General features: G+C 39.8%; 1 protein-coding gene across 2 annotated transcripts in view; it reads right to left on the bottom strand.

The window, feature by feature from the left end:
• Positions 1-13387, bottom strand: part of GTF2H1 (general transcription factor IIH subunit 1) — a 39077-nt gene that overhangs the window by 9974 nt on the left and 15716 nt on the right. For both annotated transcript variants that reach the window (XM_037150506.2, XM_037150507.2), the window contains 6 exons: positions 11817-11966; positions 11258-11337; positions 2939-3066; positions 2741-2828; positions 760-848; positions 295-412 (listed from right to left, as the gene is read on the bottom strand). In XM_037150506.2, the coding sequence (XP_037006401.1) occupies positions 295-412; positions 760-848; positions 2741-2828; positions 2939-3066; positions 11258-11337; positions 11817-11966 (653 nt within the window). The remainder of the gene's footprint in view (positions 1-294; positions 413-759; positions 849-2740; positions 2829-2938; positions 3067-11257; positions 11338-11816; positions 11967-13387) is intronic.

Raw genomic sequence — 13387 nt, 5'->3', positions numbered from 1 at the left:
ACAGCCAGAAGAATTTGGAAAGATTTTAACAATAAAACTGTGTGCATATATATGGAAGGAAAACACTAGCAACCATAAAACTCATTATTTTTCATTATGATCTTATCTTCAGATGCTTCTTGAATATGCCAAATGCCTTCCTTCCCTACCTCTTGATTTTTAAAATTTATTTAGCAGAATTATGTTGTTAAATGCAATGAAAATTAGTTATATAGTTCAATTTGGCTGTGTACATAAAATGAGGAAGTAATTGTGTGTGGGAATTCTGTTTTTCAAACACTGCAAGTTACCTACCTGAGTTAATTTGGGTGTATAAGCTTCCATTTCTTGTCTAATACTTTGAAAAGAATTAATAATGTCCTGACTTGTCGCATACTGTAGTGACTGGATTGGAGTTGGACCATGATAATACCTGAAGGTTAGCAAAGGAAGAAATTACACAGAATAAAGGTGCTCAACATTTGTTTTCCATATATTTTAGCAGTCTCAATACATTTTCTACAATGCAAAAAAAGATAATATAAAGAGATTTCAGTAAAATGATTTACTTCACATAAGGGCAATAAGATGCAAAGAGCACAGAGAGACAGTATGTATTTTCTTGACTTTGATCATTTAGGATCCTTTTCTGAGGTGCACAAAGTACCTTTCTAAAGAAAAAGGATACTGTAACTGTTATGGTACCAAACTGACTAAACTTGAATGCTATTCTAGCAGAGTATATTCTGCAATAACTTGTATTGTATCAACCAAACTTACCTATCTGACTTCTTCAGGTTTAGTGCAATCGTTTTTATGGAATTATTTTTTCCCAAGTCTTCATATTCAATGGACTCTTGTAACTTCGCCTATAATTATTAACACAACACCTTTTATTGTAACTGTCCCTTATAAAAGTAATGAATATGACTAAAAAGGAAAACTGCAGAGGGTAAATTATGAAATCTCCCCCCCAAATAGCTTCACTTCCTAGAGATGACTGCTCTATAGATGGTTAAACCCATTTTCTCAGCAATCAATGACAGAGAATACCTGTTTTCCTACACTGTAATTACTATTAAACTTTTAGTTTTTTACAATCTGGTAGGTAAAAATGTGTATTTTTCTACCCCCCCAATAAATAAGAGACTAATTTTATTATATACTTTTCTGTATATAATACAGAAAATACTTTATAATACTGTATATACTGTATTATATATTATAATACTGTATAATGCTTTTCTATAGTTTAAAAAAATTATTCCCTTTTTGCTTCATCTTCTGCGGATTAATTTTTGCTTAAATCTTTGATCCACTCGGAATTTATTTTGGAATAATAAGTAAAGTAGAAAATATGAGCTTTTTTACTAAATTATTTATCAGGCATCTTAACAGCATTTCTAGAGTAATCTGTCTTTTCCCACTGACTCTGAAATGCCATGTTTATCATACTCTTAAATCCTCTATGTATCTGGGTTACTTTGAACTCTTTATGTCTTTCTTTTTTTATTTTTATTTTTTAAGAGAAAAAAGAGAAACAATGATTTGTTGTTCCCTTTACTTACACACTCACTGGTTGATTCTTGTATGTGCCCTGCCTGTAACCTTGGTATACTGAAATGATGCTCTAACCAAAAGAGGTAACTGACCAGGTACTTCTGAAATTTTTATTTTCGTTTTACTGATCTCTTTTCCCCAACCAACTGCACTATACCAGTCAGTAGTTTCTTCAATTTTTAAAAAAACTGATTTGAGAAAGAGAAACATAGATTTGTTGTTCTACTTATTTATGCATTCATTGGTTGATTCTTTTCTAAAAAATTTATTTACTTATTTATTTTTAGAGAGAGGGAAGGGGCAGGAGAAAGAGAGGGAAACATCAATGCGTGGTTGCCTTTCATGCGCCCCCTACTGGGAACCTGGCCCACAACCCAGGCATGTCCGCTGACTAGGAATCGAAAAAGCAACCCCCTGGTTCACAGGCCAGGGCTCAATCCATTGAGCCACACCAGTCAGGGCCACTGGTTGATTCTTGTATGTGCCCTGACCAGGGATTAAACCCACAACCTTGGCCTATTGGGACAACACTCTAACCAACTCAGCCAAGCAAGGCGATTTCTTCAATATTTAATGATAAGACCTACGTAGCTATGAAACGCTAGGTTTAGCCCTGGCTGGTGTGGCTCAGTGGATTGAGTGCCAGCCTGCGAACCAAAGCATCAACGGTTCGATTCCCAGGCAGGGCACATGCCTGGGTTGTCGGCCAGGTCCCCAGTTGGGGGTGTGTAAGAGGCAACCACACATCTATGTTTCTCTCCTTTCTTTCTTTCTTTCTTCCTCCCGTCCCCTCTAAAAATAAATTAAAAAAGAAAGAAAAGAAATGCTAGGTTTAATATGAGGGCCAAACCCCATCTTTTAAAATCATTATACACAAACCTTCAGCTTTTCTTTCTCTCACTGTTGAATACTTTCCCCTGGAAAACAGGACTGTACATCAACACGTGCATACACATGCACATGAGGGCAGAGAAAAACCACAACAAAAAGAGTGAAAAGACCTGAGTCCACGGAAGGTCAACTGGCAAGACAAAACTGAGGAAGTACTTTTTTAAATGTTCTAGAATTTAAGCCAAATGTTTAATGTGGTCAGAAGTGCTGAGTCATTTGAAATGATCAAGAATCACCATACAGTACTAACAATTACATAAGGTATCTGGGGAAACCTGAGCCTTAAATATTCCCAACTTTTTACTCATACCCTTTTGACTGCTGGCTGAAAGCAGTCTGCATCTCTGGAATTTCCATCGGTGCTGCTGGGCTCACCATTTTGTTCATTTTGTGCTTCTCTAAAAATAAGGAAAAGAAATGCATGTTAAGAGCCACAGGCAGAACACCACCACAGCTCATTTTGGCTGTCTCGGAAAGCCAGGTACTGCACCTTGTGTGTGTACTTAACTGTTTCCTGAGACCTGCGGCCAGGACCATGGCACTGTGGTGGTTAAATCTCTTGATGATGGCAGCATTGCTATTCTCCTTTATGGATTTAGAATTAGAAGTAGATGGCACAGAGGAAATGCCATAACCCTATAAGAAACAATTTAGTAGATTAAAAATAAAAATAAAGTTCTGATTTTATCTGTTAAGATACATGTTTAACTGAAAAAATTTTCTGGATGATGGGATTTTACTCACTCTGAGCACTACTAAATCTTTATAGGTAAACATTTAAAAGTGAAATTACATACATAAAAAAATTAAGAAACGCTACTAACTCTAAATTTACCATCATCAAAAAATCTTAACTTGATTCCTGGCTGGTATAGCTCAGTGCATTGAGTGCGGGCTGCAAACCAAGGGGTCCCTGGTTTGATTCCCAGTCAGGGCACATGCCTGGGTTGCAGGCCAGGTCCCCAGTGGGGGCCACGTGAGAGGCAACTACACATTGATGTTTCTCTCCCTCTGTTTCACACTCCCTTGCCCTTTCTCTAAAAATAAATAAATACAACCTTTTAAAAAATCTTCACTTGAGCTCTGCATTTTTTAAAGAGTAATTCTGGACCCAGTTAGAAAAATATTAAATCAAAGAACAGAATGCAGTGGAAAAAAAGTATTAACTTTTGAAGTCAGATGTGAATTCATTTTTTGGCTTTATCAGTTTCATAATGTTAGTCTAGGCAAGCTCTATAAAATGGGTTATCTGGAAAATTAAATAGGATAATATTTTCAGACATATACCAAATGCATGCTATGGTTTGGCCCTGTAGTTACAAAGCTGACAAGACCTTGTGCCAAAGAAGCCAAAACACTAGTCAGTGGGACGCTAGGCTGTAATAAGCCAGTGCACACAGCTAAGACTTACGGGTGCTGTGAGAAAGTGGTCAAGCCCACTGCAGGAGAGGAGGGGAAGGTGTGAAGGGCTCTGTGGAGCACCGTATTGCAAGGCAGACACGAAGACAACATTCCATGATGAGCAAACTACTTAAAGGTACAATGAAATACACATTGTGTCATGACTTGTAGCTAAGTATAACTGCAATGAAAAGTGGGCCAGACACTGGTGAAATATAAGGCTGACAACTGACAAGTAAAACAAGATCATTTTTGAAAATGACAAATGTTACAGAGAAAATAAAGAGAAAGAGATGATGTAGTGACTGGATGGGGAGGGGGAGCTACTTTAGATTGGGAGGTTAGAAAAAGTCTCTCTGGAACAGTGACATTAGAACAATCTAAAAGATAGGTACAAGCTAGTTAGATAGAAAAACTAGAGGAAGAAAACAGCAAGTGTAAAGACCCCGAGGTAGAAAAAGCTTGGGATAGTTTTGAAGGCCGTTGTGTCTGGAGCATTAATGAGTGGAAGTAGCCCAAACTGAGGTAGAAGTAGGCAGAGGCCAAATCAAGAAAGGCCTTGCAGGAGTTTTGATTTTATTCTAAGTTCAATAAGAAGCATTAAAGAGTTTTATGTAGAGGAATGTTATGATCTGATTTTTAACTCTTACTGATAGGAGAGAATGACCTCTAAGGAACAAAACAGAAACTGAAACAACAGTTAGGAGGCTAAAGCAATCCAGCCAAAGAAGGTGGCAGCCTAAAAGCAAGACGGTGTAAGTATCTGTGCAGATAAAGGGATACAGACAGATCTGTTAGAGGTGAAGGGCAGGGAGGAATCAAGAAAACTCCTAGGTTTTGGCTTGAGCAAATGAGTTCGTGGTAATGTTCTTTTACTGAGATAAGGAAGACCCAGGAAGAAATAGGTTTGTGATGATGGGAATCAAAAGTTCCATTTTGGATATGTTACGTTGAGGTGTCTGTGAAATATCTAGGTGAAGATATCAAATAGGCAGTTGAATATATGATTTTGGAGTTCTGGGATTAGACAGACCAGCACTGTTTGGTGTTAGTGATTACATATTTAGTATTTAAAGTAATGGAATACAGAGAATGCATTCAGAAGGAGGCCCAAGACAACATCCTGGGACGGTTACAACAATTAGATAAGCGAAGATGCAAAACCAAAGCAAAAAGTGAAGCGAATTGACCAACATTTCTTTTAAGGGGATTACTTACACATCCATACAATTGAGTAACATGCAGGCACTAAAAAAATGTAAATAGTAGTAACAGAGAGAGAGAGACAGAAAAAAGAGAGAGAGAGACTAAGATTTGTCGTTCCACTTAGTTATGCATTCATAGATTGAGTCTTGTATGTGCCCTGACTGGGGACCTAACCTCAAACTTGGTGTCTTGGGATGACAGTGTAACCAACTGAGCTACCTGGCCAGGGCCTGAATTAGATATATTTAAATATTGGGGGGACTTCCGCCAAGATGGAGGCGTACATGGAAACACTGTGCCTTCTCTCACAACCAAGTTTAAAAACAACAAAGTTTTAACAACAAAAACGCAGCCAAACCACAGAAAATTGAACTATATGGAAGTCTGACAACAATGAGCCTTTCAGCCAAACCGGTAAGAGGGGCAGACCCAGCACAGAGCGGGGTCGGGCAGGAAAGATCCACCGAACCAACTGGAGTGCGACCCAGGCACGTACGCAGCCGTGGGTGGACCCACTGAGGGCTGACCACGGTCACACATTCGTGTGCAGATAACTGGAGAAGGAGCGTGCAGTGAGACTGAGACAGACCGCGCAGGCCCCACAGGAGAGGGGACAGCCATTGTCCCTCTCTGACCCCACATACGGTGTCACAAACCAGCAACCTGGGTAGCCCCACCCTGGTGAACACTGAGGGCTCTGCTCCTCATACCTACCAGGTGCGAACAGAGCAGAACGTTATGGCTCAAGAAGAACAGCTCAAAGCCCCACAGCCAATTACTCTAAGCAATGAAGAAATAGCTAGACTCTCAGATGCACAGTTCAAAAAACTGGTGATCAGGATGCTCACAGAACTGGTGGATTTTAGCCACAAATTAGAGGAACATATGAAGGCTAAACTAATTGAAATGAAGGAAACACACAGGAAACCAATAGTAATAGAAAGGAAACTGGGACTCAAATCACGGGAGTGGACCAGAAGGAAGAAAAAAATGACCAAACAGAAAAGGATGAAGAAACAAGAATTCAAAAAAAATGAGGAGAGACTTAGGAACCTCTAGGACATGTTTAAATGTTCCAACATTCGAATTATAGGGATACCAGAAGGGGAAGAGGAACAGCCACAACTGGAAAATTTATTTGAACAAATAATTAAGGAGAACTTCCCCTTAGCAAAGGAAATAGACTTCCAGGAAATCCAGGAAGCTCAGAGAGTTCCAAAGAAGTTGGACCCAAGAAGGAACACACCAAGGCACATCATTACATTAGCCAAGATTAAAATGAAGGAGAGAATCCTAGAAGCAGCAAGAGATAATGGGACAGTCACCTACAAAGGAGTTCCCATCAGACTGTCAGCTGATTTCTCAAAAGACACCTTATAGGCAAGAAGGGGCTGGAAAGAAGTATCCAAGTCATGAAAGGCAAGGACCTACAACCAAGATTGCTCTATCCAGCAAAGCTTTCATTTAGAATGGAAGGGCAGATAAAGTTCTTCTCAGATAAGATCAAATTCAAGGAGTTCATCATCACCAAGCCCTTATTATATGAAATGTTAAAGAGACTTATCTAAGAAAAAGAAGATAAAAAAGGTGAACAGTGGCTCTGGCTGGTGTAGCTCAGAGGATTGAGCGCGGGCCTGCGAACCAGACAATCGCAGTTCGATTCCCAGTCAGGGCACATTCCTGGGTTGCAGGCCAGTTCCCTGCAGGCCAATTCCCAGCAGGGGATGCATGAAGGGCAACCATACATTGATGTTTCTCTGGCTCTCTCCTTCCCTTCCCCTCTAAATATAAATAAATAAAATTAAAAAAAAAAAAAAAAAGGTGAACAGTGAAAGAACAACAAACTCACAGTTATTAACAACCACACCTAAAACAAAAGTAAACTAAGAGGACAGCTAGATTAGGAGTGGAAACATAGAAATGAAGATCTCACGGAGGGTTAGCAACAGGGGAGTGGGAGAAGAAGGGGGGAGAAGGTCCAGAAAATAAGTAGCATAGACGGTAGGTAGAAAATAGATAAGGGGAGGGCAAGAACAGTATGGGAAATATAGAATCTAAAGAACTTGAGACACGTGGTCATAAATTAAAGGGGGGGAATGGTGAGGGAGGGGTGTACAGGGTGGAGGGGAATGAAGGAGGGGGAATAGAGCAACTGTAATGGCATAATCAATAAAATATATTTAAAAAATAAATATTGCAATATAATTTTCACTGAGGCTAACACCTCTATCACTGTCACATAATGATCATTTCTTTGTGGTGAGGACAATTACAATCTAGTTTCTTAGCAACTTTGAAACATATAACACAGTACTGCTGACCATGCTGTGCATTAGTACTCCAAAACTTTTTGTTCCCTTAAAACATCTACCCAATTTTCCTACACCTTTCCATGGTCAGTACTATTAACCTCATTTTATAAGAAAACTGGATTTAGAAGTGTTAATAAAAGCACAAGACAGAGTCTAAGCCAAGTAATTTGTTTTAAAGTCTATGAACTTGACAATTATGGCATATTTAGCTTGGATACTGGAAATAAGCAAAGTGAAGAAGAAAGTTATACATATACATGTAATAATATACCATACTTTCATTTTAAAAAAAGAGCACTAAATTTTTTTTTCTCATAACATTAAGTAAGCTCCAATCTCTAAGCTTCTCTAAATTTCATTCTCTCAGGATGATTAAGAGGGTCCTAAAAACTGAATTTCATTATGGAAATGACTTACCTGGAACCAAAGGTAATTTTTAAAAATATATAATCTAGACTGTACGATACAATTTTAACATTGGTTTTCTCACCTGGAGAATATAAATACACTAAAATTAGCGTAAAGTTGAGGGGGGAGGAACTTCCAGTCAAGATGGTGGCATAGGCAGACATGGTACAACCTCCTTGCACACCCACATCAAAATTACAACTGAAATATAGCCCTGGCTGGTGTAGCTCAGTGGATTGAGTGTGGGTCTACAAACCAAAGGATTGCAGCTCAATTCCCAGTCAGGGCACGTGCCTGGGTTGCAGGCCAGTTCCCAGCAGGGGATGCATAAGGGGCAACCATACACTGATATTTCTCTTCCTCTCTCCTTCCCTTCTCCTTTAAAGGTAAATAAATAAATCTTAAAAAAATTACAACTAAAATATAGAGCAATCATTCACAACCATCAGAAATTGAGTTGAATGAAGTCTGACGACTAAGGAATTAAAAAAAACACATCCATCCAGATTGGTAGGACAGGAGCAGACACAGAATAGACTGATCCCTCGCACACGTGTGATGAATACAAATTTGGGAGGGATAACTTAGGTATGAGGAGTCCCAGTCCCACACCAGGCCCCATGGCCCAGGTTTCCAGTGCCAGGAACATAAGTCCCCACAACTTCTGGCTGTAAAAACCAGTGGAGATTGAGAGGGTGGAAGAAGCTGCTGGAGCCCCAAGCAGTTCCTCTTTAAGAACCCACACATGAACTTAGACTCACTTCCTCTGAGGGGTATCCCAGCACTGGAATAGCAGCTTGAAAGGCATGGGTGGTATACAGGGAGAAACTGAAGTGTCTGGCATCAAGACAAGCAGAGTCCATTGTCCCTTTTCTAAACCCTCCCACTACAGAGCAGACAAGCTGATGCCCTATCTGAGACTCCATCAACTTGGCTAACACTGTGTGACCAACCTTAGAGATCCCCAGAGACTATGCCCCACCCAATTTATGGGCCCACCCAAGCTGCTTTTCCATATGAATGGCTGGTCTTGGCTCATCCCTTACAACTTCCTAAATCCTCTCAAATAAGCAACAGCCAGTTGAAGGCCTGGCATTAGCAGTAGCCAGTCTGGATTCATACTTTGGCTTCAGCTGGAATCCCCAAGCCCAGCACAAATAGCAGCCATCTCAGATTGCTTTACAGCTCAGGCATGGTCGCCCCCAGCCAAACACAGGTGGGGGCTGATCTTGGCTTCTACCACCCGGGAAACCCCAGGGCCAGCACACCCAGTGAACAGCTAAAGACCACAGTCAAAGCACCACCACCCTGACCCGGCATAGCTTAATCCTCCACAAAGGTGGAGGTTGGTGGTAAGTGGTCACAGCCAGTCCTTGCAACTGACTGGCCTGGGCAAATCCCTCCTACTGATCTGCCAACAGCAACCAAGGCTCAACTCCAACAGGAGATTATACTGAGCCCACACAAAGGGCACATGTCAAGTACCCAGCTTTGGAGATAGAGGAGGCTGTGCAACTGTACCCTACACGACACCTACTACATTAGGCAACACTACCAAGGCACAGAGGCCAAGCAGCTCTACCTAATACATAGAAACAAACATAGGGAGGCTGCCAAGATGAGGAGACAAGATGCATGACCCAAATGGAAGAACAGATCAAAACTCCCAGAACAAAGCTAAGTGAAAGGGAGATAAATAATCTATCGGATGCCAGTCAAAACACTGGTTATAAGGATGCTCAAGGAACTATGTGAGGACCTCAATAGCATAAAAAAGATACAGTGAGAAACAAAGGATACACTAACAGAAATAAACAATTTATAGAGAATTAGTGGTAGAGTGGATGAAACCAAGAATCAAATCAATCATTTGGAACAAAAAGGATAGTGTAAGCAGCCTCTGGAACAACTTCAAGAGGTCTACATTCACATCACAGGGTGCCAAAGAAGAGAAAGAGATTGGAAATCTATTTGAAAAAATAATGAAAGAAAACTTCCCTAATTTGGTGAAGGAAATAGACATGCAAGTTCAGGAAGCAGAGTCCCAAACAAGAAGGATGCAAAGAGGCCCACTCCAAGACACATTATAATTAAAATGCCAAAGGTTAAAGATAAAGAGAGAATCTTAAAAGTAGTAAGAGAAAGGAAGTTAGTTACCTGCAGAGGATTTCCCATAAAACTATCAGCTGATTTATCAAAAGAAACTTTGCAAGCTAGAAAGGGCTGGCAAGAAATATCCAAAGTTATAAAAAGCAGGTATCAACAGCCAAGATTGCTCTACGCAGCAAAGGCATACATCATTTAAGAGTGAAGGGCAGATAAAGAGCTTCCCAGACAAGAAAAAACTAAAGGAGTTCATCATCACCACACCATGTTAAAGGGACTTATTTAAGAAAAACATAAAAACTATGAACAATAAAATGGTAAAAAAATACCTATCTATCAACAATTGAATCCTAAAAACAAACTAAGGAAACAAGAAGAATAAAGAGAATCATGGGTACAGAGAGCGCTTTGATGGTTTCCAGATGGGAGTGGAGTACAGGGGAACGGGTGTAGAGGTGAGGGGTTTAAGAAGTACAAATAGGTAGTTACAGAATAGCTGCAGAGTTGTAAAGTGCAGTATAGGAGTAGAGTAGCCAAAAAACTTATACACATGATCCATGGACATAAACAATGGTGGGGGGATTGCCTGAAGGAGTGGCAGGTGCTGGGTGGAGAGGGGCAAAGGAGAAAAGTCAGAACTATAACAGCATAATCAATAAGACATTATTAGAAAAATAAAAATCATAAACCCTCAAAAAAAGGGGGAAAAACAAAACAATAAAGAAGGTATGAACATCTGTACACAGCTAGCAGAAAAGGAGCCAGAAAAAGGGAAGGAAGCCAAAATGTAAGAGTGTAAAAATAACCAGGGAAGGCAGGTTGCTTCTATCCCGGGGGGGGGGGGGAGAGAAGGGATGGAATTGGCCTTGATTATCAAAGGTATCACCTCTTTCTCCATGACTGTTAAATATCTAAGTCTAGAGTCATCATGTTAAGGTAGTAGCTCATACTTGATGGTCTGGCTGTTGAAACAGATTAGGGCTAGTGTGGAGTAAGGGGCTCATTCACAGTGGGTAAATAATAGCAGTCAACAAATGTTTATGTTTTCCTTGTCTACTTTTATCCACATTTCTAGAGATTAGTTACAGCATCATGCCAGACTCATGAATATGTTAAGCCTTCATTATTACTTAGAGAACTATCAATGGGAGAGCTAGAAAATTCTTTTTAAAAAGTTTTAGCAACTCATATAGGAATTTGTTTTCCAAGGTAATTTTAATTGTGAACAATATTACTGAAAAGCGCCTGTAATAAACAACTCCAAATAACAATATTCTGTTTGATTTACATTCTCATAATTAGAACATCCTCACTAAAGGCAACATTAGAACTATAAAAATGTTGAAAACTAGAAAAAGGCTGTTTTCTCTTATAAATCCTTTACTATTACTTACCTCATCTAATGGTTTATCTTCCAAAGCTGTCAAGTCAAGTAGTGGGTTTTTCACTCCTAATGAAACCATTGTTTTTAACCCTAGAAAATATATGAAATAAAACTCGATCAAGTTTTAACTTTCTTGGCACGCCCCCCCCTCCCAGGAGCACCTTGAGCCTTTCCCTTCCCTCACTTCTTCCCTCAGGCATGCATCTCCAAACTCTCAGGGACCTCATGAGACTTGCAACCAGGGGACAATGGGTAGCTGGAGCGTGTCCTGCACTAACCCTCTGAACATGTCTCCAAAGGGCCCCTTTTCTCTGACTTCCCAGTTAGCCAAAGCAAACCCATCTCAGCTCATTTCTGTACTAAAACATTTCCAGAGAGCCAAAGCAGCCTTGCCTATGCTCTCTCCTGTTGCTTTTTCTAACCTAAGCCCTTGTTTCACTATCCCCAGCTTTAATAAATGTGCCCCTCCCTAAAAAAGTCTTACCTTTCTAGAAATTAAAATACACTAACAGCATTAATGAGTAGAGAATAGCAAATTAAATGGTAGAATGTACCAGATATAAAGTTACCTTTTTCATCTATTTTGGCACATTCTGCAAAGAGGTCCTTTGACCCTGTATTCAGCCGGTCCCTGTGAAAATAATGGGACTGGAAAAAACGTGTCCAGAATTCCTTTTCGGTCATGCTGTGGGGAACGTTTTCTGCATATTTCATTTTTACTGTGGAAGAAAAACCATAATAGTTACACACCACATTTCCATTCCTTAAAACCTCAAACTATTTGAAATATAGACTAACAGCAAAAACTAGATTATAAATAAACTTCATATTCTCAAGTTCATATTCTGTATATAATAATCTAATTATAAATATGAAATAGAACTTGAGAGGTTATGTAGGCACTAGCTTTTTAAGAATCTTAACACATTTTTTAAAAACAATATTACTGATTTCAGAGAGAAAGGGGGACACACTGATTTACTGTTCCACTTATTTATGCATTCACTGGTTGATTCTTTTTTTTTTTAAAGATTTTATTCATTTTTATTTTTAGAGAGAGGAAAAAAGAGAGGGAGAGAAACATCAGTGTGTGGTTCCCTCACATGTGCCCTCCACTGGGGACCTGGCCTGCAACCTAGGCATGTGCTCTGACTGAGAATGGAATCAGTGACCCTTTGGTTTTGAGGCACTCAGTCCACTGGGCCACACCAACCAGGGCTCAACGGTTAATTCTTATACATGACATGATCGGGGGATCAAACCTATAACCTTGGTGTATCAGGACAATGCTCTAACCATCTGAGCTACCTGTCCAGGAATTTTGTTTGATTATTTATATATCACATGTTCGTTTCCAAGCCAAGGCACTGTGTTAGGTGCTGGGGAAACAAAGCCCCCAACACCCACCGTACCATCAGCTTAGCAGTCTAGAAGCTCATAGTCCAATGAGCAAAGGGGTTAATTAAGAGCATGGCCTCTTAAGCCAGAGAGTTTGAGTTTAAAATTCTAGGTATGACACTTACTCTAATATGGGGGTAAGTAACAACAGTACCTACTTCATAGGGTGTTTTTTGATGACTAAATGAGTTTATATACTTAAAGGCTTTAGAATGGTGTCTGGCACATCTAAACACTATACAATTACATTATTATCAGAAAGATATGTAAATAATTACACTACAATTTGGTAACTCTTTGAGGCAGACACAAGGCCGTATGGAAAGAAAGGGGAAGAGGCTCATATCTGTCCAAAGAAGTCAGGATTCTAGAGGCAGCAATGAAGTGATCCTTGAACAAAGTCCTGTGGCAGGGCAGGAGTGAGGAAGTGGGCAGAAAGAACTGGTTTAAAAGAGCACTAGTTGGTCAGAGAAATGACTAAAGAAGTGGCTCTCAACGTTGGCTGCACATCATAAACCATTAGGGCTGAGGTCAAAACATTTATACTTTTAGAATGGCTTCTGCAAGGGAAATTTTGTGAGGAAGGTTACTCTTGGAGGGAGCATGAAGGACGATTTGAGTGGTGCTCTAGAGAACTCATCTACTGATGCCTCTAGATGAGATCTTTTTCAGGTATAGCTAGGGGTACTTAAAGTTTGGGAGTCACAGATGGGAAGAATGGGAAAGTCATTATATCAATGAA

The sequence above is a fragment of the Artibeus jamaicensis genome, unplaced genomic scaffold (genome assembly GCF_021234435.1).
Source record: "Artibeus jamaicensis isolate MK-2021 breed Jamaican fruit bat unplaced genomic scaffold, CSHL_Jam_final contig_797, whole genome shotgun sequence".
In the NCBI taxonomy this organism is placed as follows: Eukaryota; Metazoa; Chordata; class Mammalia; order Chiroptera; family Phyllostomidae; genus Artibeus; species Artibeus jamaicensis.
The sequence above is the reverse complement of the archived record's forward strand: the minus strand, read 5'-3'. Positions and strand labels throughout refer to the sequence as shown.